Source organism: Cetorhinus maximus, chromosome 29 (genome assembly GCF_964194155.1).
Source record: "Cetorhinus maximus chromosome 29, sCetMax3.hap1.1, whole genome shotgun sequence".
Lineage (NCBI taxonomy): Eukaryota > Metazoa > Chordata > Chondrichthyes > Lamniformes > Cetorhinidae > Cetorhinus > Cetorhinus maximus.
Window position 1 is genome coordinate 21,794,011 of NC_135907.1, and position 22,141 is coordinate 21,816,151.

General features: G+C 46.0%; 1 protein-coding gene across 1 annotated transcript; it reads right to left on the reverse strand.

The window, feature by feature from the left end:
• Positions 1 to 242: 242 nt before the first annotated feature.
• Positions 243 to 21,816, reverse strand: LOC144669382 (cathepsin D-like). Its single transcript, XM_078531772.1, has 9 exons — positions 21,656 to 21,816; positions 12,401 to 12,551; positions 11,739 to 11,862; positions 10,913 to 11,031; positions 9,134 to 9,333; positions 8,527 to 8,649; positions 6,958 to 7,102; positions 5,207 to 5,305; positions 243 to 2,543 (listed from the first exon to the last, which is right to left on the reverse strand). Exons 1-9 carry the CDS (start codon positions 21,715 to 21,717, stop codon positions 2,382 to 2,384), a joined length of 1,185 nt encoding a protein of 394 aa, XP_078387898.1. The 5' UTR covers positions 21,718 to 21,816; the 3' UTR covers positions 243 to 2,381.
• Positions 21,817 to 22,141: the final 325 nt, after the last annotated feature.

The following is a 22,141-nucleotide window of genomic DNA, read 5'->3' on the forward strand; positions in this document are numbered from 1 at the left end:
CTACCTCTCAACCATCTCAGTTCCCTGATACGGTACAGTCTCTAACTCAATCAGAAATGGTCCAACTACCCCCTCGAAGACAGAGCTCCCGCCCCCGTCACACCATCCCGAGGAACATCCCACAGGCTCGATCCTCTCTGGGGGAAAAAAAACTACTTGCCAATCACATGCCTTCCACGTACCATCTTCATATTTACAACGCGCACAGTGTGCAGAAACAAATCTCCAAGCACTCCAGAGACTCACAGTCCAATCACCAATTATTTTATTTATTTTCAAAATACAGGCCAAAAACAGAAAGTGTTAATTCAGTCAGAACCTCCGCGATAAAGAGGCTCTGGCTGTTACGTTATTTAGGAAACGAACAGAGGCTGTCAAGGTTATGAAAGGGCTTGATACAGAGTTGAACATAGAGAAGTTTTTTTCCCACTTGTAGGTAAGATCAAAACTAAGGACCATAAATATGAGGGTCACTCATAGGTCCAGTAGGGAATTCAGGAGAAACGTCTTTACCCAGAATGTGGAACTCACTACCACAAGGATTACTTGAGGTCAATAAAGTGGAGGCATTTAAGGGAAAACTAGATAATTATGAGGGAGAAAGGATTGGAAGGGTCTGCTGTTGGGGTTAGATGAAGTCGGGTGGGAGGAGACTCTTATGGAGCACAAACCCCATTGTGGATCAGCTGGGCTTAATGGTCTGTTTCTGTGCTGTGGACTCTCGGGCCCAATTTTAACTCTGCAACAGGGTGGGTTTTCAATGGGTTAAAAATCAGGCCCTAAGTTTCTATGGAGTTGCTTACAACTGACCTCTAGTGGCACAAATGGAGTATTGCTACATTTCGGTTTGGCCCCATGACAGGTCCCATGATCTTAATTCCGCCTTCTTTCCTCTGCCCTTCCATGAGATACCTCATTACTTCATAATCCAGAGGCGGCTCCATTGTAAACCACAACTCCCAAGGGCCAGTTGACAAACTGCTAGTAACCAGAGGGAGAACTCAGCAATGAGTGACTGGGATGCAGATGCGTCCTAATATTACAGGGAGGGAACAGGTTTGGGTAAAATTCGATGCTCTGGATATTCTAAACATCATTTTATTATTAAGATAGAATTGCTCCTGTTTCCATCCTCGATCGGTTGCTCGCTGACAGGGAAGGGGGATTAGGATAAATCTTTTAGACCCAGCAATATGCCTCCTTGAATTTGGAGTGTCTGTCCAGAGTAGCTGGCCCGGTCCCCACCCAACCTCAGGTAAGCAATGGGAGGCACAATTTGCAGGCTAACATTTGGTTGCCTTGTGCAGGTGAGGACATCTCTACTCTTCCTTTGTCACCTTCTGTCAAGAAATAAGGAAGCATGGACGACTAAATCTGTCGAGGTCCTAGCCTTGGTAGCCACAAGACTGAATGGACTAGAGATGGGTCCATCGTGTTATCTGGAACAGTGTACAAGGCAGTCAGTGTCTGGAAAGGATTTAACTCGCATCTATTTAAATATTAACTGTCATCCATTAAACAGCATTTTCTCCGATCTGGAGTTAAAGAGACAACAGCCCTTTGCTTTCTCAAACGCTGGTGGGAACCCGATCTACGGGCAGGGCCTAGTGCTCAGGGCAAGCACTTTCTGGCCTCATACAACAGAACAGAAAAGTGTCGGAATAAGGTGACCACTCCTCCCGGCTAAGGGGCGGCGAGGTGAGGGGCTGGGTGGCGGGGGGGTGGGGGGTGGAGTATGTTGGACAGTTGAGAGAAAAGTATCCACGGCAGTGAGAAATTTCCTGGTAAAACTCGCCGGAGATGACGAAGTGAGAAGGGCAAACGAGCGAGGCTTTCATGGGGGGCAAAGGTCACTTCCAGGCGGCATCAGTGGAAAAAAAAAAGGTCAAAAACAGAGGCCCAGGTTTTCGCCGAGAGACCGGGCTGGGTCCTGGAAGATTTTGTAGCTCCCTGGGACCCTGAAAAGAAAAGCTACAGGTCACAGGGAGTAGTTTGCAATTCCGTGAGAATGGACATCAGGATCAGATGGGGTTTTAGGTCCACCAGTAGCCGATTTTTCCCAGAGCAATTTCCACACAGAAATAATGTTACTGCTCGGAATGACCTAGCATTCCCAGTACACAAGGATAGATTTTTGCTTTACTCGAGAGGGTAATTACGCAAATATACCAAGACTGTGTATGTTCAGCAAGCTAAAGGTTATGGAAGTGTGGCGAGGTTATGTTTAGTTAGGATAGACGTCCGTAAGAAATTGAGCTTTGTTATTTCCCTCTATAGTTTTCTAAATCAGACCCATGCAAGTTTATGAAAAGGAGGAGAGGAGGAAGGACATGGTCTCGGACCTGGGGGCAGTAGCCCCTTTTATAATTGGAGAAAGCGCGCTACACAGCATCAGCAAAGCCCACTCGGTTGTTGGCCCGGTCGAAGATGGTATAATAGCGGCCAATGAACACGTCACCCAAAATCCAGAGTGGTCCAGCTGGGGGTGGAATGTCCATGCCCATGAATCCACTGATGCACATGGTATGGCCGAACTTGGTGATCTGAGGGAAAAAAGATAAAAGGGAAAAGGTTAGGAAAAAAAAAGAGGGATTAACCACGGATCGATCTCACCTTCCATCCACACTGAGGGACAAATAGTAACTACTAGCAAATCCAAAATCTCAGCCCAGATAACATTCTGTACTGACTGACTGAGCAACATTCACTCCCTCTCTGTACTGACTGACTGAGCAACATTCACTCCCTCTCTGTACTGACTGACTGAGGGACACTCCCTCTCTGTACTGACTGACTGAGCAACATTCACTCCCTCTCTGTACTGACTGACTGAGCAACATTCACTCCCTCTCTGTACTGACTGACTGAGCAACATTCACTCTCTCTCTGTACTGACTGACTGAGCAACATTCACTCCCTCTCTGTACTGACTGACTGAGTGACATTCACTCCCTCTCTGTACTGACCGACTGAGTGACACTCCCTCTCTGTACTGGCTGACTGAGTGACACTCCCTCTCTGTACTGACTGACTGAGCAACATTCACTCCCTCTCTGTACTGACCGACTGAGTGACACTCCCTCTCTGTACTGACTGACTGAGCAACATTCACTCCCTCTCTGTACTGACCGACTGAGGGATATTCACTCCCTCTCTGTACTGACCGACTGAGGGACACTCACTCCCTTTCTGTACTGACTGACTGAGGGACAGTCACTCTATACTGACTGACGGACACTCACTCTCTCTTTCTCTGTTCTAACAACCGACACTCGCTCGCTCTCTGTACTGACTATTGACATTCTTATCCCGCTCTGTACTCCCACTCCATCCTCGTCAGCTCACAGAGATCAGGGTGACCTGATCAAAGTTTTAAAAATTATAAATAGATACTTCCATATTTGGGAATTTATGACCATTCCCGACTCCTCAGGTACTTTAGCAGTCCATGTCCAAATGCAGCAAGACCTGGACAATATTCAGGCTTGGGCTGACAAGTGGCAAGTAACATTCGTGCCACACAAGAGCCTGGCAATGATCACCTCCAATAAGAGAGAATCTAACCTTCGCCCCTTGACATTCAATGGCATTACCATCACTGAATCCCCCACTATCAACATCCTGGGGGTTACCATTGACCAGAAACTGAATTGGACTAGCCACATAAATACTGTGGCTACAAGAACAGGTCAGAGTCTAGGAATCCTGCGATGAGTAACTCACCTCCTGACTCCCCAAAGCCTGTCCATCATCTACAAGGTGCAAGTCAGGAGTGTGATGGAATACTCTCCACTTGCCTGGATGAGTGTAGCTCCAACAACACTCAAGACGTTCGACACCACCCAGGACAAAGCAGCCCACTTGATTGGCACCACATCCACAAAAATTCACTCCCTCCACCACCAACGCACAGTGACAGCAGTGTGTACCATCTACAAGATGCACTGCAGGAACTCACCAAGGCTCCTTAGACAGCACCTTCCAAACCCACGACCTCTACCATCTAGAAGGACAAGGGCAGCAGACACATGGGAACACCACCACCTGGAAGTTCCCCTCCGAGTCACTCACCATCCTGACTTGGAAATATATCGGCCGTTCCTTCACTGTCGCTGAGTCAAAATCCTGGAACTCCCTCCCTAACAGCACTGTGGGTGTACCTACACCACATGGACTGCAGCGGCTCAAGAAGGCAGCTCACCACCAACTTCTCAAGGGGCAATTAGGACTGGGCAACAAATGCTGGGCCCGGCCAGCGACACCCACATCCCGTGAATGAATAGAAAAAATACACACGCAAAATATTCTCGAGGGGGGGGGGGGCGCAGAGCGGGTTGGACTCTGGCCTTTCACATTTGACCCTGGCTTCAAAACTGGGCCCATACGGATGGGAACGGGGTGTCTTTGGGTGGGATTTTCCGGCCCTACCCGCGCCGGGATTGTCCGGTTCCTCCCGAAAGTCAGTGGACTTCTGGCTGGGCCCTGCCCACAACAGGCCCAGAAAATCCCGGCCTCCGTCTCTTGTTGGTTGACAAGGTCCCTATTGAAATGAAATGGGCAGTCAAAGCTCAGCTCTGAGTGGGCCTGTCCCCCTTGTCACAGGACAGCCTGTGTCGGGAAATGGAAAATTTAAAAAAGTACAGGCGAAGTAGAGTCAAATGCACCAAGTGTTTCCTCAGTTTCTTCCACTGCAGTGTCACTGTGGTACAGTGGGAGGCGCTCTTGCCTCAGAGTCAGGATAGGCTTCGAAACTTGAGCACATAATCCAGGTGCACCAGCCCAGAGCAGTATTGAGGGAGTGCAGCACTGTCCGAGGTGCAACCTTTTGGAGGAGACATTAAACTGAAGCCTCGCCCGCCTGTCCAAGGTACAAGATGCCGTGACACTGTTGGAAGAAGAGTGAGGGGCTTCTCCAAGGGCCCTGGGCAACGTTCCCCTTGCAGCCAACATCGCCAGCCAATTATACATTCTGCCGCTGCTTTGTAGGGAACTTGCTCTGCCCAAAATGGCTGTCACACGGCGCCAGGGTCCGCACGCCAAGGAGTAATTTGCTAGGTCACCATTCTTTCTTGATAAACTGATCCGGGACTGCCTGCTGCCAAAGACGGAACAACTGCCATTTCCAGCGCTTGCCTTAATCAGCACAATTTCACCCCCCCCAAAAAAATTAAAACCAAGCCACCAATGCCCCAGGTCACTACTTCACCTTCATCACATACTGCTCCCCGGTTAGCGAGAACTCTTTGCCTCCGAGATTGAAGCTGATGACGGGAAGAGTCGGAATCTTATCGCATTCGATCGTGTACTGTGGAGAGGGGACCAATGAAAACCGGTCAGATCATCAATGCACCAAGTTCAAACCAGTCACAGCGAAATCAGTAGCAGCTTAAAAGATTTTTTTTAAAAAAAGGACTTGCATTTCTATAGCGCCGTTCATGACCGCCGGACATTTACAGCCAATGAAATACGTTTGAACTGCAGTCGCTGTTGCGATGTTGGAACTGCGTTAGCCAATGTGCACACAGCAAGATCCCACAAACGGCAAAGAAATAAAGGGCCATTTAATGTATTTAGGTGTTAACTGAGGGATAAATATTAGCCAGGACACTGGGGAGAACTCCCCTCTTCTTTGAATGGCGGCCTGAACAGGAGATCTTTTTAAATCCACCTGAGAGAGCCAGTTTAACATCTCATCCAAAAGACGGCACCTCCGACAGCGCAGCACTCCACCAGTACTTGACTGGGATTGTCAATCTAGGCCATGTGCTCAAATCTCTAGAGTGGGACTTGAACATCTGACCAACTGACTCAAGCAAGACTGCTACCAAAAAGCGAGAGATATCTCCTCTTTCCTGTGGCATGTGGGTGTCGTGGGCAGAGCCAGCAATAACTGTATCTCTATTCCCCACCCCCGCAAGAAGGTGGTTAACCTCCTTCGTTAACCCCCTTACAAATTTGATACAACTGAGTGACTCCCTAGGCTACATCAGAGGACAGTTAACAGTGATGTTGGTGTGGGACTGGAGTCACACACAGGTCCAGACTGGGTAAGCACAGCAGATTTACTCCACATCTGAAGTTCTGTGCACAGTTCTGGTCTCCTTATTTGAAAAAAGGGTATAATTGCTTTGGGAGCTGTCCATAGGTTCACTCCACTCATGAAGGGCTTATCTTACGAAGAAAGGTTGAACAGGTTGGGCCTGTACCCATTGGAGTTTAGAAGAATGAGAGATGATCTTATTAAAACGCAGAATATTTTGAGGGGACTTGATTGGATAGATACCGGGAGCACATTTCCTCTTGTGAGGGAGACCAAAACTAAGGGATATAGTTTAAGATTAAGAGGTCAACCTTTTAAGACAGAAATTAGGAGAATTTTTTTTCTCTCAGAGAGTTGTTGATCCGTATAACTCTCTTCCCCAGAAAGTGGGTCTTTTAATTTATTCAAGGCTGAGTTAGATAGATTCTTGAGGGACAAGGGCTCTGGGGGAGGCAAACAGGAAAGTGGAGCTGAGGCCATAACCAGGTCAGTCATGATCTTATTGACTGGCACAGTAAGCTCGAAGGGCTAAATGGCCTACTCCTGGCTCCTAAATCCTGTGTTCCTATTTCCTTCCCTAAAGGACATCAGTGAACCAATTGGGTTTTTACGACAATCCGGCAGTTTCACAGTCACCATTACCAATCCCAGCTCTTTATTTCCAGATCCTTTTCCAACTGAATTCAAACTCTCAAAAATCCATAGTGGGATTTGAACTCCTGCTGCATGGATTATCAGCCCAGGCCTCTGCGTTACTAGCCCAGTAACATGCCCCATACACTGCTAGACTGAGCTACACTGCTTCAGCAGCTTCACTCCTGTGAAGCCTGGGGACATTTTACTATGTTAAAGGTGCAACAATAAATGCAAGATGTTGTTGATCATGAGAGAGAGAAAATTTATCAAGACTTCTGTACCTCTCCCCGAATGACGGGCACCGCGCCGATAGCTTTCTGAAGGGCTTTAATCTCCTCCGCTGGTCCGGTGATAAGTGATGTTCCTGTGTCCACAATCGCCTGGCAACCACCTTTACACAGGGTCAGTTTATTTCCTACAGTCACCCTGAGAGGGAGAGAGAGAGAGAGAGAGAGGGAGACAACAGGGTCAGGGACATCAAATACTTTCATTACACCATTCAAACTCTGGTGTAAAGCACTGGTTTCCAAAAGGTGATTCTCGAACCCTATGGGTGGTGTGGGAGTGGTCTCTTACAAAGTAAACCCACCGGTGCCAATCCCAAAAGCATTGACTCTCACTGGAATGAGGTCCCACAGTTTCCAGCAGGCAGTCAGTGTATCATGGGCAAGAGCACAGACACCAGGGGCCACGATATTTCTGGAGACTAGCGCGTGGGACAGGAATTCAGCCTCTGGTCTTACTGTCCGACCCACAAAACCCCCCCCGCCCAAAATCCCACAGATATGTAAAAGGGGCAGCGACCCCACTAATTATGGCACCCACCTCTTTCCCCCTGTAGGGAAACAGTCAGCAGCAACCTGTCAAAGATCGCAGGGTTAGTAAAGGGGGTTAAAAGGTGTCATTTTAAGATGGTTACGTTCTCAATACAAAGTGATCCTACATCACCAGAGATCAGCCCCTGCACTTTCACCAAGAGAGAGCAATGGAGATTTACCATAACAATACCAGGGATGAGGGACTTCAGTTATGCAGAGAGGCTGGAGAAGCTGGGATTGTTCTCCTTCCAGCAGAGAAGGTTAAGGGAGATTTCATAGACGTGTTCAAAATTATGAGGAGTTTTGACAAGAGTCAACGAGGGGAAACCATCTCCATTGGCTGGAGCAGATGAAAAGAGGACCTGGATTTGAAGTGCTTGGTAAAAGAGTGGGGATGGGGAAACAGTTCTGTGAAAAAACTACTCAGCGAGTTGTTGTGATCTGGGAGGTGCTGCCTGGAAGGACAGTGGAAGCAGATTCAGTGGTAACTTTCAAATGGGAATTGAACAGAAAACCTTTGCAGGGCTCTGGGGAAAAGGAGAGTGGGGCGAATTAGATAGCTCTTTCAAAGGTTGGGGTCAGCGCAGGGCCATTGGGTTCGATGGTCTCCTTCTGTGTTCTGTCATTCTATGATTCTAAGATGGCACTCCTTGCGAGGTGTATGGCAGATTCAGATTCCCCATCATGCTCTCAGTCTTTATTCCGTTGTTAAGTCGTTGGGCGGGGGGGGGGAGAAACCCCCTTGCTTACATCGAAAAGCAAGCCAGTGGGTGTCCAGCGAACCCCTTCTGGAAAGGGCGAGAGGCCACAGGCGGTCAGCATTGGGGTCCAGTGTGAAGCTTCTGCGGTCAAACAGCCAGACCCACACTACTAAATTCAAGCGCAAAAGGATGAACGTCCATCTGGGCGGCAGAAGATGTGACAACTCCTGTGGAGCTGCACCCTGGCAGGAGACGCTGAAGGACAAACTGCTCACTAAAGAAACATAATCGAAGAGAAGCAAGAGAAGAGTGGAAAGTGGCCGGAACTTACTGATCAGCCTTTATCTGCCAATAGGCCTGGCGAGTGACGTCCAAATAGTGAAAGCTTCCAGTGTAATATTTGGGGTCCACACCTCCTAGCAGCAGCTCCCCGCCAGGCTGAGTGCTCACATCCCTGATTCAAATACAAAAAACAGCAAAGAAAAGCACCTTAGAAATAGTTCTTAGAGCAAACACTTCGATAGGACATGGAGAGACGTAATTAAATGTTTTTTCTAGATCGAGCAACAGACTACAGACAGCCCAGAACTCAGATGTAACAGTCATTTGAGAAGATAGAGAGAGAGAGAGAGAAGATGAAAGAAGGAAAAGAGACAAAAGAGATAGTGAGAAGAGAGAGAGAGTTGGAGAAAGACAGACTGAAGACAGAGGGAAAGAGGTACAGGAGAGAAGGGGAAGAAACAGAGAGAAGAGAGAGAAAAAAGAAAGAACGAGAAGAGTGAGGATGGAAGATCGAGAGAGAGACTGAGAGAGGTAAGAGGGAGAGAAAGAGCCAAAGAGGAATATAAGGAAAGAAATGAGGAGGGAGAGTGAGAAGGAAGGAAGGTGCAAGGCAGAAGGGTACAGAGACTGAGAGAAATAGCTATACACAAACTCACCGGTTCAGGTAGAAGGAGAAGACATCTTTGTCCAGCAGCTTTTGTTTCATCATGTTATCAAAGACAGGCAGAACGCCATCGACGGAGATCTTAGGGTAGGCCATGCCAAGGATCCCATCAAACTTTGCAGCAACGAAGACAATCCCAGGCTGTTTAACAGCCTGCCCAAAAACCTGCTTTGGAATCGCTGTGGCACCGATCTATAAAATGAAAGTGTACACGGCAATCACAGCTCTGCTTGGCCCAAACGAGGCTCGCAAGATCATAACAAGGAGGAGGAGAAACAGGCCATTTGGCCGGCACTTGCTCACACCCAATGTTCAAACACTTGCCAGCAGGAGCTGCTGGATAGCAACCTGGGGTCACGGGGCGCTGGTGAATTTTTCCACTCACTACAGATAAAAAAACACACCCACATCACTGAAGACAGTCAAGGTCTCAAGACGAAACCGTGTAAGATTCTCAACAGGACAGGTTAATTCACACTAGCTCATCGCGACTGAGTCAGGTGCCAGATACACTATCCAATTCAGGGAACTGATCCATCAGTTATCATATATTTTTTTTGGTGAACTTTGTTCTTATAGCAAGTGATGTTGATGGTGTGTTTTTCAACATTTCCTTACATTTCAGCAACTCAGTGGCATTGGCACCAAACACTCCCAGGACAGGTACAGCACGGGGTTAGATACAGAGTAAAGCTCCCTCTACACTGTCCCCATCAAACACTCCCAGGACAGGGATAGCACGGTGTTAGATACAGAGTAAAGCTCCCTCTGAGGACCTCACACCGCTATTCGAAGACAGGGAGTTTTTCCTGGGATCCTATGTCTATTTCTCAACCAACATCATGTATCACATTGTTGTTTGTGGGAGTTTGCTGTGTGCAAATTGTCTGCTACATTCCCTAAATTACAACAGTGATTACACTTCAAATGAAACAGGCATAAACAGCTAAACAAAAATAAGTGACAGCCATCCACTGATTCATTCCTCAGGGCAATGCCTTGACCAGTCAGTGTCAAGATTCCTGGTTTAAATTTCAAACAATGCTTGGCAGTTAACTGTCCGTCACCATCAGTGATGCATTCCCCATAGAAACACCTCTACCAATCAGAGTCCACTTGCCAACCAATCAGCCCTCTCTTCTCATACAGTATAAATTGTTGTTTGCCCCTTATATTGGTATTCTTGTCCTGATGAGCGCAGGACAAAAAGCTTCGATGTGTCTTGAGGTTGTGAAAGGCACCTCAGAAATGTAAACCTTTCTTCCTTTAAAGGGGCCAGAGTGAGAAGGGTGAATTGCTGGGAAAGACAAGGGTATAGAAAGCTTTAGTCAAGGTGTTCTCAATATCTGTGGCCCCAGTGTCTGTATTCTGTGTTCAAGGCCAATTAATATTATTCTTTCCGTCAAGATCAGAGGCTCAGGGACGTGAGGAGAATGTGAGGACAGGCGGAGAAGGGATTTCTTGACACAAGTGGGAGGTTAATGGCTGCACGCAATTAAGGAAACAGGCTACGGGAAGATGGGTGTGCTCGTATTCTGAATGGTCAAACTAAAAGCAAAGGACTCTTTTCATCCCACTTACTCAGCACTAAACACCCAATTCAGTGTTGGGTTCCAGACTCGATTACTGCCATAGGAATGTGCCCACTGCGCATGAAATTCAAACCGCCTCACACTCTCTTCACAGTGGATTATTATACACAAAGGTGACGCCAACCCATCAGGCGAGGCTGGGATTGGTCTGTCCACCCGAGAATGTCCTCCTCACTTACTGTTACAGTGTCCTGGCTGAGGAATCCCGAAAGGCTCCCAGATCCATATTGAATAGCGAACGCCGTTCCATTTTTAACATATGTGCTCGAATCATCTGATCTATACTTGTTGTGAAACCCTGAATAGGCAGAAACAGAAGTCCAACTAAGCAAAGCTCAACACCTGAGTTCAGAATTAAGAAAATCAAGGTAACTTTCCTCATTACCCCATCAAACACTCCCAGGGCAGGTACAGCACAGGGTTAGATACAGAGTAAAGCTCCCTCTACACTGTCCCCATCAAACACTCCCAGGACAGGTACAGCATGGGGTTAGATACAGAATAAAGCTCCCTCTACACCGTCCCCATCAAACACTCCCAGGACAGGTACAGCACGGGGTTAGATACAGAGTAAAGCTCCCTCTACACTGTCCCCATCAAACACTCCCAGGGCAGGTACAGCACGGGGTTAGATACAGAGTAAAGCTCCCTATACACTGTCCCCATCAAACATTCCCAGGACAGGTACAGCACAGGGTTAGATACAGAGTAAAGCTCCCTCTACACTGTCCCCATCAAACACTCCCAGGACAGGTACAGCATGAGGTTAGAGAACAAGTAAATCCCCCTCTATACTGTAAAGCACGCTCAGCACATTTCTGGAACTCCCTCCCTAATAGCACTGTGGGTGCAGTTTCACCACATGCACAGCAGAGGTTGAAGAAGGTGGCTCACCACCACAATCTCAAGGGCTTCTAGGAACGGACAGTAAATGCCCACGTGTTAGCAATGAAAAATTTTTAAAAGGGAATTGAAAGCTTCTAGTCCTGTTTGCTTGTCACTCACAGCAAGCGATGTCCAAATAGGAGCAGTGGGACGAGGGGACCCAGAGGTTTGAAGATCCAGTGTCGAAGACCACAGTGAAGTACTGCGGTGGTGTGCCAATGCCAATTCTGCCATAGTACTGGGCCTGAAAGACAGGAGCATTCATTAGCTGTAGCTGCACCAAACAGGCTTCCATTCGAGAGACAGCGCGCGAAAGAGACTGAGCCTCATCTTACACCTTGTAGCGTTCCAGACACTGAGCTCTCCACACACTTTGACCAAGTGGCTATTGCCCATTGGCAAGCCCCATGAGCTATTGGACCAAGAGCTGCGCCATAACCAACCCCCATCCTGTCCTTTATCCAGCTTCCCACATGGACTTCGTTCGACAGCAGTCGGGAACCCCTGCTCCCTGGCACATCATATAGGCCAAAAATTCAATGCTGCATTGTCAGAGGCACCACCTCAGGCAGGCGCTAATCAGCCGGGGGCCCTACAACCAACCACACATCTTCGACTCGACAGCCCGCTTAAGGCTATCTGCCCTTGAACCTGAGCAGAGGAATGTCCGAGCAGAACCGAGGGAACAGGAGAACAGAAACAGATCATGCACCAGCAAGTGAAGAGCAGAGAGAGCAAGCAGGGAGAGCACCTTCGAGCATTTGGTTGTCACTCATACTTACGTCCAAGTAGTTTGTGAGTGTTTCGGGAGTCTCGGCATCGTTTCCCATGTACTTCTCATTTCTGTGGGCACCAGCAGCAAAGAGCTCCTCGATGGAATCTGCAGCTTCGGTCAACGACCTCCGGATGGAGCTGAACTTTGTTAATGGAATCCTGTTAAACATTGAAACAAATACATATTTCATTTTCTTTTGCGTAATAATCTCCCCCCTCCGCACCACTTGACACAGACTTTTGTTGGAGTGCGAGAACTGGGTCAAATGATGTTCCTTCAAAACCAAGAGTCAGAAGCAACCGTTGGTCAGCTATTGGACTGTGAGGGCACTACAGCTGAACCCAGATCCCACCTTCACCCTACGCATAGTGATCAAGCACGACCCCCGACTTATTCTGTCCCCCTTTCCTGCTGGGGCCATTTTGCTGGCACACCATTGGCATAACAGGAGGCCATTCAGCCCCTTGAGCCAATTCTGCCCATTCAATTAGATCGCGGCTGATCCACACTTCAACTTCATATCCCTCGACACACTTACCCAACCAAAGGTTTATCAATCTCGGTGCGGAAAGCTCCAATTGATAAACCCCTCCCCTATTAACGGAACTAACAGTTCAGGTCAACGTGACTTCTCATCAGAACTGAAGGAATTGAGGAACGTAATCAAAAGATCATCTCAACCTGAAACGTTAACACTGTTTCTCTCCACAAGTGCTACCTGACTTGATGAGTATTTACAGACTTGTCATTTTTATTATCAAACCCTACATTTTGTTGTTTTTCTTGACAACGTGCAAAAGAAACCTGCTGGCGTGCAGTTTCTGGGTGTGTATCTTCCTTATTAGCGATTCCCTTATTGTTGTAAAAGACACTAGCCTGTACATGTCAGAATGTGTAGTTAGGCATTGTTTCTTTTTTAAATTCTTTAAACTCTTATTTATAGGAAAATGGCTCTTTTACCCATCATTATGGACATATTTCTTTATACAGATTCCTTCACATAGCTTCCCCTTTAAATGCATCTATCCAATCACTTCAACCACTCCCTGTGGTAGCAAGTTCCACATTCTCACCCACCCTCTGGCTAAAGAAGTTTCTCCTGAGTTTCCTATTGGATTTCCTGGTGACTATCTTATATCGATGGTCTCTTAGCTTTGCTCTTTCCCCACAAGGGGAAGCGTTCTCTCTGTATCGACTCGATCAAAATTTTTCAGAATTTTAAAGGCCGCCCCTCAGCCTTCCTTTTACCAAGAGGGAAGGGATCCGGCCTGTCAGTCCTTTCCTGACTTGTAAAACAACGCACTTCTGGTATCATTCATGTGCTTCCAGGTCCTTTTCACAATATAGCAAACAGTGCTCCAAATGTGGTCTAACCAAGGCTCAGTACAGGTTTAGTACAACTTACCAATTCTAACCTTCTAGGAATAAAGCTTGGCTTGCTATTTTTTATGGGCTTGCTAATTGGTGGTACACATTTCAGTGATACCCTTTCTCAAACTTCCCCTTAAATGCATTTTTTTTTTATTCATTCATGGGATGCGGGCATCACTGGCCAGGCCAGCATTTATTACCCATCCCTAGTTGAAAGGGTATTTAAGAGTCAACCACATTGCACATGTAGGTCAGGACCAGGTAAGGATAGCAGATTTCCTTCCCTAAAGGGCATTAATGAACCAGATGGGTTTTTACAACAACCGAAATAGTCTAATTCCAGATTTTTTATTAAATTCAAATTCCACTATCTGCTGTGGTGGGATTTGAACCCAGGTCCCCAGAACATTACCCTGGGTCTCTGGATTACTAGTCCAGTGACAATATCACTATACCATCCTCCCCCCCATTTGCCTCAACCACTTCCTATTGCAGCACCACATCTATAGGTTCCATTTTATCCACATTGTTTGTTACTTCCTCAAAGAACCCCAATAAATTAGCCACATATGATTTCCCTTTCACAATACCATTTTGACTCTGGCTGATTGCATTACGATTTTCTATGTGCTCTACTATATCATCCTTAATACTAGATTCTATCATTTTCCCTATGTCAGATGTTAAGCCAACTGGCCTGTAGATTTTAGCTTTCTGTCTCCCTCCTTCCTTGAATAGAGGAGTCAGGTTCACTATTTTCCAATTGGATTGGATCTTTCCGGAATCTAGGTTTTGGAAAATTATAACCAATGCATCTACTATCTCTGCAGCCAATTCTTTTAAGGCTCTAGAATGAAGTCCATCGGGGTTTGGGAACTTGTCAGCTTTTAGTTCTAATAGTTTTCTCAGTACCGTTTCCCTGGTGATTGTAATTGTTTTAAGTTACTGCCCCCTCATAGACTGATAGACTTTTACAGCACAGAAGGAGGCCATTCGGCCCACCATGTCCAGCTGGTCAACAAAGATCTGACTACACGAATCCCATTTTCCAACGCTTGGCCCATAGCCCTGGAGGCTATGACAACGCAAATGAATATCTAAACACTTCTTAAATGTTACGAGAGTTTCTGACTCAACCACCCTTTCAGACACCTCTTGATTCATAAAGTGTTTCTGGGATGATATTTGTGTCTTCGACAGTGAAGACAGACACAAAATATCTGTTCAATGCTTCTGCCCTTTCCCTATTTCCCATTATTAATTCCCCAGACTCACTCTCCAGAGGGCCAATGCTCAATTTAGTAACTCTTTTCCATCTTAAATACTCATAGAAACTCTTCTATTTGTTCTTATATTTCTGACAAGCTTTCTCTCATACTCTAATTTCTCCCGCCTTTTTTTTTTAGTCACTCTTTGTAGGTTTTCAAGTTCTGCCCAATCTTCTAACTTAACAATATTCGCAGAATTTTATGCCTTTTCTTTCAATTTGATACTATCTTTACCTGCCTTAGTTAGCCACAGATGGTGCACCCTTCTCATGGAGTCTCTCGTTCTCAGTTGAATGAATCTTTGCTGAGTGTTATGAAATATCTCATTAAATGTCCGCCATGCATCTCTACTGACCCACCCCTTAACCTAATTCCCCAGTTCACTTTAGCCAGCTCTGTCTTCATGCGCCTGTAATTGCCTTTATTTATATTTAAAACACCAGTTTTCTCTCCCTCAAACTGAATGCGAAATTCAATCATGTCTGCAGCACTACTACCTAGAGGCTCTTTTACGATAAGGTCATTTATTAATCCTGCTTCACTGGACGTTACCAGATCCAGAATAGCCTGCTCTCCAGTTGGCTCTAGAACATGCTGCTCTTAAGAAATTGCCCCAAAAACATTCTATGAACTCATCTTCTAAGCCACCTTTGCCAGTCTGATTCGTCCAATCTATATGTGGATTAAAATCACCCATGATTATCGCCGTAACTTTTTCACAAGTCACCATTATTTCTTCCTGCATGCTCCACCCTACAGTGTAGTTACTGTTAGGGGGCCTATAAGCTAATCCCACAAGTGACTTCTTACCTTTGCTACTTCTTATTTCTATGCAAACTGATTCTACATCTTGATCTTTAGAACTAAGGTAATCTCACTCTATTGTCCTAATGTCATCTTTAATTAACAGAGCTACCCCACCACCTTTTCCGAGCTTCTTGTCCTTCCGAAACGTCAAGCGCCTTTGAATATTCAGGTCCCAGCTTTGGTCATCTTGCAGCCTTAATAGCTATCAGGTCATACATATTTATTTCTATTTGAACTGACATTCATCCATTTTGTTACAAATGCTACACACATTCAGGGCAGAATTTTCCCCCCCCGATCAGGTCCGCGCCGCCATTTTACGTGGTCGGGCTAATTAAGGCCCGCCCAGCGTGACACACACCCAGAAGCGCTGAGCGCTCCCTGTGCGGGTGGGAGCGAATTCCCTGAGTTGGGGCCTGTGCTCTTTTGTGCATGCACGCGAAAGAGCGCAGAAATCTCCCTGAGGCACGGAGTTAAAGTTTTTAAAAGCTAAATAAAGGAAATAAAATATTTTAAGACATGTCCCCTCATGTGACAGTGTCACATGAGCTGGGACACGTCAAGGAACATCAATGAAAAACTTTATTTAATTTATTTTAAAACTTCACGAAACCTTATTCTGCCCGTGGATGAGGTTCCATGAAAAATGCGAAGGCCGCCTGGGCTCTTCGCCTGCCCCCCCGCCAACCTTACGGTTAGACGGGCAGCTCATTTAACTATTTTCATTAGTCCTTAACAGACCTTTGACAGTTCGGCGGGCCAACTGGAAATCTAAATGGCGCGCAGTGACGTTGGGATGCACGCCCAAAGTCACCGCGCGTCGTTTTCTGCATCAGCGAGTGGGCCCCGCCCCCACTCGCCAACCCGAAAATACTGCCCTCAGATACAGAGTCTTTAGTCCTGTCTTTTTACTGTTTTTCAAAACTCTTGTCTTTTTCTGCTGGTGCACCCTTAGGTGTATAAACTCTGATTACCATTACCCTTAATGCTAACTTGCTCTCTTGACTTGTTCTTTTCCTTCAAGTTACCACATCTTCCCTTACATGAACCCTCGCCCCAACTATTTAGTTTAAGGACCTTGCTCTCAGTAGGAAAAACCAGTTCAAAGTTTTCAAATCCCAATAAAAATCGGTAATACCGGAGTTCCGTTTTCAGGTATACAACGGCAGCTCGGACAGGGTTTACTGGTACCCTTCGTTTCCAAGTTTTACTGTTCCTTTTGGGTTATAGCTCACATTAGTGAACGAGGTGGGTTTTTACAACAATCAGTGTTAGTCCCATTACAAAGACTAGCTTTACGTTCCAGATTTATTAATTGAATTTAAATTCCACCAGCTGGGATTTGAGCCTATGTTCCCAGAGGAATCAGCCTGGGCCTCTAGATTGCTAGTCTAGTGCTATTATCGCATTGCCACTACACCATCATCTCTCCTCCGTACTCTGTACCTCCTCTATCTTATTCTTGTGTTGCCCCCGTCAGACCACCTCACAATCCACCATATTCAAAAGATGAAAATTCGCACATTGCAATTGTGGCTGTTAAGTTGCAGAATGACTCATATCAGATGATTATCTCTTCCTGTGGAGGCAAAAAAAAGAAACGGTCCAGCTTATATCAGACTCGAGCAGGCCTGACCATAAGACAGGAGAGTCGCGCCCGCATTAAACATGAACCTCTCCAGGGATTCCCATGGAAGTTAAATCATCCCCAGGGATTCCCCTCTTGCTTTCAAACCCATCTTCCATCAAATGATGCAGCACAAAAGGAAGCCATTCGGCCCGCTCTGCCTGTGTTGGCCCTTTCACCAAACTATCGACTCGCCCAACTTTTTCCTTTTCCACAACACATCAGATCCCCTTTTGAAAGTTCCTGTTGAATCTGCTACCAACGCCCTTTTAGAGCAGCGCGTTCCAGATCACAACTCGTTGCATTGAAAAATATTTCTCATCTACCCTGTGGATTTTCTGCTAATTATCTTAAATGTGTCTCCTCTGTTGTTATCAGCCCTCCAGCCAGTGGGAACAATTTCTCCTTCTTCACCCTATCAAAATCTCTCATAACTTACTTTAGCATCAATAAAATTACAAGGTGTTTTCACAGGAGCAACCAGACAAAAAAATGGATGCTGAGACAGATAGTCGGATAGGGGATCAACAAAGTGGGTTAAGGAGCAGGGAATTTAGGGAGGAACTTCCAGTGCTCAGAGCCCCGACAGCTGAAGGAGCAGCCAACAATAGTGAGGAACGAGGTGGTACAAGAGGCTAGGGTCAGAGGGACAGGTCCCGGAGAGTTGTAGGGTCAGAAGAGGTGTCAAGAGATCAGGAAGGGGTAAAGCCATGGAGGAATTTGAACATGAGGAGGAGAATTGGGGTGAACTACCCTAAAGTACTATCATTGGTACATAGCAACCAGAACCTGGTAAACCCACTGAACATGGAAGAAGATCATTCAGTCCATCGTGCCTCCAAGGATAGTCTCAATGTCAACCAGCAGGTTCAATTAATGGAACAGTTATAAATAGAACAATGATTTGTTAAAGATATCACCTTGGTGTTAACAATGCACAATAATGTCTAGACAGAATGTTGTTTTAATTGAACACTCCTGTGTCAGTCACCTGTGATTCACCGCAGCATGCAACTCCACCCTGATTATATCCCAGTCTAACTCATTCCCGGAGAACTGTTAATATATATATATCTATATATAAACCCCCTGAACCCCTCAATTAGATTCCAGTCTGTAACTCACTCCTGAGTATCTGTTATTCTGTATATAAACCACCCTGAGCCCCTCAATTAGATTCCAGCCTGCAACTCACTCCTGAGTATCTGTTATTCTGTATATAAACCACCCTGAGCCCCTCAATTAGATTCCAGCCTGCAACTCACTCCGGAGTATCTGTTATTCTGTATATAAACCACCCTGAGCCCCTCAATTAGATTCCAGCCTGCAACTCACTCCGGAGTATCTGTTAATATATGTATACAAACCCCCCTGAAACCCTTTGATTAGATTCCAGTCTGTAACTCACTCCCAGGTATCTGTTATTCCATATATAAAACACTCCTCACAAAGCCCTTGAGTTGATCCTAGCCTGTAACTCACTCACGATATCTGTTATTCTATATGTAATACACCCCAAACCCCTCAATTAGATTCCATTAGAACATAAGAAAGAGGAACAGGAGTAGACCATTCGGCCCCTCAAGCCTGCTCCACCATTCAATAAGATCATGGCTGATCTTCTTGTGTTTCGATTTCCACATTCCCATCTACCCCCGATAACTTTTGATTCCCCTGCTTAATAAGAATCTATCTACCTCTGCTTTAAAAATATTCAATGACCCCGTCTCCACCACCTTCTGAGGCAGAGAGTTCCAAAGTCGCACAACCCTCTGAGAGAAAAAAATTCTCCGCATCTCTGTCCTAAAAGGGCAACCCCTAATTTTAAAACAGTGCCTCCTAGTTCTGGACTCACCCACAGGAGGAAACATCCTTTCGACATCCACCTTGTCAAGGCCGTTCAGGATCTTATATACTTCAATCAAATCACCCCTCACACATCTAAACTCCAGTGGAAACAAGCCCAGTCTGTTCAACCTTTCCTCGTAAGACAACCCATTCATTCCAGGTACCAATCTAGTAAAAACAAAAAGCTAAAAGCTACTGCGGATGCTGGAAATCCAAAACAAAATAAAAACAGAATTACCTGGAAAAACTCAGCAAGTCTGGCAGCATCGGCGGAGAAGAAATCAGTCAACGTTTCGAGCCCTCATGGCCCTTCAGCAGACCCCTCGATTAGATTCCAGCCTGTAACTCACACGCAGGTATCTGTTGTTCTACATATAAACCACCCCGAACCCCTCGATTAGATTCCAGTCTGTAACTCACTCCCTGGTATCTATTATTCTATACATAAACCCCCCGAAACCCCTCGATTAGATTCCAGTCTGTAACTCACTCTCGGGTATCTGTTATTCTATATATAAACCACCCCGAATCCCTCGATTAGATTCCAGCCTGTAACTCACACCCAGGTATCTGTTATTCTATATATAAACCCCCCCGAACCCCTCAACTAGATTCCAGCCTGTAACTCACTCCCGGTTACACATTAACCCCAATATCTTCCAGACTAAGGAATCAAGATTGTCAGTCATTAAAGCTGTAAACTGCATCCTGCATTAACATAGCTGGTACAGGGACACCAGTAAAACAATTGCAATTTCTTCTGCTGAAGGGCCATGAGGGCTCGAAACGTTGACTGATTTCTTCTCCGCCGATGCTGCCAGACTTGCTGAGTTTTTCCAGGTAATTCTGTTTTTATTTTGTTACCAATCTAGTAAACCTCCTTTGAACCTCCCCACCCCAGTGCATTTACATCCTTCCTTAAATAAGGAGACCAAAACTGCACACAGTATTCGAGGTGCGGTCTCTGTCTGTAACACACTCCCGGTTATCTGTTATTTTATATATAAACCACCCCGAACCCCTCGATTAGATTCCAGCCTGTAACTCACACCCAGGTATCTGTTGTTCTACATATAAACCACCCCGAACCCCTCAATTAGATTCCAGTCTGTAACTCACTCCCGGGTATCTATTATTCTACACATAAACCCCCCGAAACCCCTCGATTAGATTCCAGTCTGTAACTCACTCTCGGGTATCTGTTATTCTATATATAAACCACCCTGAACCCCTTGATTAGATTCCAGTCTGTAACTCACTCCCGGGTATCTATTATTCTATATATAAACCACCCCGAACTCCTCAATTAGATTCCAGTCTGTAACTCACTCCCGGGTATCTGTTATTCTATATATAAACCACCCCGAACCCCTCGATTAGATTCCAGTCTGTAACTCACTCCCGGGTATCTGTTATTCTATATATAAACCACCCCGAACCCCTCGATTAGATTCCAGTCTGTAACTCACTCCCGGGTATCTGTTATTCTATATATAAACCACCCCGAATCCCTCGATTAGATTCCAGCCTGTAACTCACACCCAGGTATCTGTTATTCTATATATAAACCCCCCCGAACCCCTCAACTAGATTCCAGCCTGTAACTCACTCCCGGTTACACATTAACCCCAATATCTTCCAGACTAAGGAATCAAGATTGTCAGTCATTAAAGCTGTAAACTGCATCCTGCATTAACATAGCTGGTACAGGGACACCAGTAAAACAATTGCAAGCCTGTTTGCTGCTGGATTTTATCAGGAGTTTAAATAGACACCAGGTGCCAGATCTAGTCGATGGCCATTGACCACTTTACAAGTGTTGCCATGGATCTCCTTACAGGCTGACCTTCAAATTCTCAGCCAGCTGAAATTGGTTCCGGCACTAACTTTCGGTCATTGTCAGTCAGCTTTATCTGGTTTCGCAACAAGACACACTTAAAGGTCGGAGAGGAATCTGTTCTCGTGGCCCAAGTGGGACTGTCCAGTTTGTGACTCTCCCCACCCACCCAACTAACCGTCCGCAATTCCATCACTCCCACCCCTTCAAGCTCTGACCCTTACAGTGAGAAAACAGCACCGAATCACCGAATTGTTATGGTGCAGAAGGAGGCCATTTGGCCCATCGCGTCTGCACCGGCTCCCTGAATTTTAACTTAGTGCCCATCTCCTGCCTTTTCCCCGTTACCCTGCACGTTGTTTCTAGTTAAATAATCATCCAATCACAGCATTGCCACTTCCTACTCAGTACAGTTACTGTCTGCGAATAACTCTTGCACAGGCATCAGAATGATGTTTCCCTCTCCCTCTCCCTCTCCCTCTCTCTCTCTCAGTCTGTGCTCACCTGATGAGGGCATCAGAAGATACCAGCAACATGCAAAACAAAAGCACTTGTGCCCACTCCATGACTGCAAGCACTTTAATCCACTCCAGTAGTGCAATATACAACAAGCAGGCCCAGCCACTTCCCTTATGTACGTGTGTGTCTCTGGAGGAGGGAAGGCTGCATTGGCAAAAGGGAAGCTTCTAGATTCGATCCTAGCACGCTGATTGGCCTGTGACCGGTGTCAGTCATCTGAGCTCACCAGCACAAGACTTCACTGTATGTGATCAGGTGACCTGCAGACTCATGATTAATCAGGAGATTAGAAGCTGTGTTAATTGGGTCAGAGAGTTATCTCGCTGCATCTGCGAGAGTGTTTGACATGCAATTTAAATGTATATTCTAGATATGTCCTGTAAGTGTAGTGAGGCACCTTGTACTGTGATGAAGGAAAGTGATATGTATTGCACTTCATGTAATGTCAAATTTGAACCGTTTTGTAATGCC